The 5,000-nt window shown below is 39.6% G+C and overlaps 1 protein-coding gene across 3 annotated transcripts in view; it reads right to left on the minus strand.

The window, feature by feature from the left end:
* LOC138021734 (serine/threonine-protein kinase 31-like) overlaps positions 1-5,000 on the minus strand; it is a 120,393-nt gene that overhangs the window by 85,591 nt on the left and 29,802 nt on the right. For all 3 annotated transcript variants that reach the window (XM_068868725.1, XM_068868724.1, XM_068868726.1), the window contains one exon: positions 4,259-4,363. In XM_068868725.1, the coding sequence (XP_068724826.1) occupies positions 4,259-4,363 (105 nt within the window). The remainder of the gene's footprint in view (positions 1-4,258; positions 4,364-5,000) is intronic.

Genomic DNA, 5,000 nt, shown 5'->3' on the forward strand with positions numbered 1-5,000 from the left:
ATTTCCAGGATTCTGTTTGTCTGCTGCATGGACAGTGTTTTGCGGATTGCTTACTGCCTCTTTAAGCTGTTCCTTGTGTTTTCTAGACAATTCGCTGGCTCTCAGCCCCTCAATGCATCTTGTTAACCCGGGGACTGGGCGTTCTCTGAATAGCCTGTCACGTGTAGACGAATCTCTAGTACCAAAAAGTAATCTGTCACGAATTAAACCTTCACAGAGACCTTCAAATTCACAAGATTCTGCCAGCTGGCACAATCTCACAACATACTGGTCAATAGTTTCGTGTTCAGTTTGATTAGCAAATCCAAACTTGACTCTTTCAAACAATAGATGTTTTTGAGGCATGAAATGGTTGCCTAAAGCGATGAGAATCTTCTCAGGATCACTCTTGTCCTCAGGGGCTAGAGCAGTAAGACTATTCATTACTTTCACACACTCCAAACCCATCACGCTACATAACGCACTCGCCTGAACTTCCTTAGATTTCTTGTTTAACTCAGAGTAGCGGTAACGTAATATTCCCATGCTTGTCGAAACAATATCCATTTGGTTGAAACATCGTCCTTTACATTCATAGGTGGCGGTGGCGGTATGGTATAAACTGACATGATGAAAGAGAGCTTTGTACTCACTATTTCGGTGCTTTCGAGAGCAGAGATCCAATATGGCGGCTGATAGACTTCCACGTGTTCAATGCGTAGAACGCTGTAATACTGTAACAGTGAACTGGCCTCAAATGAAATCGCTCACCTCGCAGTCTTCTACTGCTAAAGAATGTACTTCTTGAATTTGTTCACTTCTGACACCATGTTTATCGCTATGAAAGGTGGCAATACTCAAAGAAACGAGTAACACAAACAACATTCATCTCCCCTCCTTTTAATTCTGGGAAAGCCCTAAAGACTACCTCATGTAACAGCTACTAATTGCAGGCGATTTTAATTTTCATATTGATGACACTTCTGATGTTTCTACAATTAATATCAACCTGCTGGAAGTGTTCAATGCAAGACTACATGCTACTCAAGCTACCCATCGTGCAGGTCTTACATTAGATCTGATCATTTCCTTGAATGATGATGAAAGTTTTATACGCAATGTTGATAATCACCATTCTACGATCTCTGTCCACTTTACTTTGATATGTTTACATGATATTAGAAAGCCGCGTTATGAGAGGAAAACCATCTCGTCCCGTAACCTTAAATCTACCAACAATGATGCATTCCGAGATAGAATCATAAAATCTTCACTGCTATCTGTTGACTTTGTGGACATTTCTCAAAGTGTTGAATTTTAAAATTCGGAACTATCGAGAAAACTAGATTGCCATGAACCACTCTCAACCCGCAGGGTTACAGTTCGTCCTGCTGCACCATGGTACTCATTCTTTGTATTCAGTTTTTCAATTTTATATGCCATTTACCGGACAAGCTTGGGCAGATTAAAATTCAAGCATCTTTTGTTTACAGCCGAGTCAGAAGGGCAGTGAGTCTATTTCTGATTTGAGGTCACATACTGATTTACATTGCATTAACTCTTTGTAAAAATGAATGCAAAGTAGATTGTGACGTCAAATCAGGAATAGACCCACTCTCCTTCTGACTTGGTTGTGAAGAAAAGATGTTTGGAATTTCGCAACTTTCGAAGCCTATAAAATGGCAGGATTTGTTAGAAAAAGGAAAAAATGGCCGCAATGTGTCTCGAGCAGGTGCAAAGCTTCCTTTCAGAGAAAAAAATATTTTGGGGTTAGGGGCACTTAAACTGATTTAGAGTGTAATGTGAAGTGCTAAGTTTCTACCCCATCTGAACCATGTGAGCCTTGGCCCTACTAGTGGGAATAGGCCCACACAAGGGCAAAGAAAAACTCTGACCAGGGTAGGGCTAACACTCACATGGTTCAGATGGGGTAGAAACTTAGCACTTCACTTTACACTCTGAATTACTTAAGTCTGTTCAAATATAAAAACGTGACAAACGAAATTTTCCAAGAGCTAGATTATTGATGATCCCCTATTTTTTAAGACATGAATCACTTACTCTTGTTACAATCTACAAAATAAGATGAAATGAAAAAATCACAATGTAAGTTACCTTAAAGTTTCTTTCCTTGTGTCATGAATTCCAGAAGAGGTTACAATGGGTATTGCTTGCGAAAACACTCTTTGAGGATTAACTCAACTGTGTTATTCCCACGGCATGCAATTGTCTAAAAAACCCACTCGTATATTTCTATGCACTGAAACCTTCACTTTTACATATTATTCTTATGATTTTCGACGTATGAGTAGATGAGGCTAAAACTCGTTATGATGACCCATCTATCGAAATTACAGTATTGTTCCCTTGCCTTTTTCTCTGAAACAAAGTCGGTGACCCCCCAATTATTTTTCAGTTTTGGAATAAGCAATTTATGACCTACCTTCAAGGGAGCAATGAAACAAATTTCGATGTGAGAAGATTTTGGCGTGAACGTCCTTAAATTGCATCCACAACTGCAAGGATCATAGGTTTACCGTAATTTCCGGACATTTACCCGCATGGCAGATTACCCGCACTGGCCTATTACCCGCACCCCAAAACAAAAGAAAATCATGCTACTGTACCACCGGGATAGGAACTCACAAACTTGGAGCGATGAATATTTCTGTGTTGTTGTTTACAAAGCGAAAGATCGATAACATTTTCTGCTAAGAATTGGCTGTTAACAATGCAGCCTTAAACACTGTCCTTAACCATTTCTGGTTTGCCTTGTTAAAACGACCTAAATATCAATGTATTAATGCTAAGACTCCATAGATTGCGAGTTGAAGGCCACCATCTCTACGATTGATCATTGAGCGCCATTTTGATAGGTTGAGTGAAAGTTGGGGTGAGTGTTAGAATTAGTAAATCAAGTTTTCACACGCATTGTTTGCGATGTTCATTGAGCGGTTTTACAAAGACTAAGACAAAGCATCATTTTAAAGATTGAATCAACAAACGAGGAAACACACAGATTTGAAGGAAGTATTGGCTTAATTATCCTCATTTTACCTATTGTTTTTTGATCTTTTATTGAATGATACCACTTGTAAAAATCCGTTCTAAAAAAATCGGTATCTCAGGATCTACTGACTCTAAGAAATCGCTTGAAACAGGAAAATACTCTCTACCTCAAGGCAGTGCTTGCTAGGAATATTGTACTGATGCGCCGAATATTCTGGTCTTTTAAAATTTTGTCCGTGAATGTTTGTTTACACGCGTTGAGCGACTGCAATTAGAAAATGCGGCGGTAGCGGTACCATGAAATGAACATGTTGGCATCAGTTTTTGTGTGTGAATTACGGTACTTTAAAGCCTGCTATTTCACATTTTTATTCTTTTGTGTTTAGTTTATTATTCCAGCTGGCGAATGTTTTTTTTTTTTCAACATAGAAAGAAGCGGCGAAATTAGCAAAGTAAGAAAGTAATATCACACACGTGATAGACGATTTTCAATTTGCATTAGTTTTCATCGAGAGCATTAGGCAATTAAAGCGGGATAAATATGGCAATACACAATTTTAGGAACAGTTTCATTAATGACTTTCATATTTTTTCCCTACTTACGGTTTTAAAACTATACCGGAAGATTTAAAAATTATCACATTACCCGCACCTTCCTATAACCTGCACCAACAACTGTTTGCGGAAAAATTAACACATTACCCGCGGGCACTCGGCCGGTAATTACGGTACTTGATTTCATATCTGCAGCTCAGTATATGATTCATTTCATATATCATTTCATTCATTGATTCATTCCTCACAGTTGGCTAGAGCGCCAGGTCACGGGTTCAAACCCCGTTGAAGTCCTGCATTTTTCAAGTTTCTCTATGCAATTGCTAAAAGTGCATTCATAACTGCGAGGATCATATTTTTAATCGTATTTATATATTTCCATGGCGCTTTCAATTTGAGAAGAAATGACACCTTAACCTTGCTAAGCACTGGCATTTTGTCTCGCGATTACCCCATCAAGGAAACAAAGTTAATGTTCCTGAGGAATATTTTGATTTCATGATTTATCCAAAGAAGTTGACACATCGACACTCCCAGGGGAGCAATCTACACAGCACAAATTGGTTCCTATCTGACCTGCACATGATTCCAGATCACAGTTACTTAACAAAGGGAAAGGAATGCCTGGCTCGCTTCAGCAGAAGCTTGTGGGGGAGGAAAGTGTGACGAAGCCATAAGAGTGTCAGCATGGGAGGCTATATTGTTTGTAGTATACCTTGCCTATGTGAGGAGTAGACTGCAACAAAGGCTTGTTTCTACAGTAAATTTGCAGGTTATTGCTCATCGTTCTCATTGTTTCAGCACTCTCATGTTCTGCAGACTAAGAAGAAAGTAATTAAAATACAAGAGCTTAATAGGCCACTTTTGAAAATACCATAATACTCTTTGTTGGTCCCCCCAAATAAGCATTGTTTTTGTTTTCTCTTGGGTCCAATGTAAGTCCCAAGAGAAACTGGAAACAATGCTTATTCAAAAATTTGGGGGGACATTAACAAAGAGTAATGGTACTTTCAACAGTGGCCAACAACAATGTCACCATAACATGGGGTGCAGGGATGGCGTAGTCATGAGAGCACTCGTCTCCCACCAATGTTGCCTGGGTTCGATTCCCAGACTCAGCGTCATATGTAGGCTGAGTTTGTTGGTTCTCTACTGTGCACCGAGAGGTTTTCCCCGGGTAATCCGGTTTCCCCTCTCCTCAAAAAACCAACATTTGCCTTGATTTGTGTTAATTGTTAATTTCAATTTACAGTGTCCCCAACTGTGACCCTCCACAGGAAAACAGTGAATAAGGTGATCGCACGCGCACAGCACGGTCCTAACACGTTCGCACGGTACTTGTCTAACACGCTTAGCGTGCACATGTGCAAAAAAAAAAGAAAAGAAATAAGGTAGCGTGATTGTGCCCTTTGTTAACTGTGTGTTAACACGGTAGACCTTTGTGTTTTGACACGCAA

Source organism: Montipora capricornis, chromosome 10 (genome assembly GCF_036669925.1).
Source record: "Montipora capricornis isolate CH-2021 chromosome 10, ASM3666992v2, whole genome shotgun sequence".
Lineage (NCBI taxonomy): Eukaryota > Metazoa > Cnidaria > Anthozoa > Scleractinia > Acroporidae > Montipora > Montipora capricornis.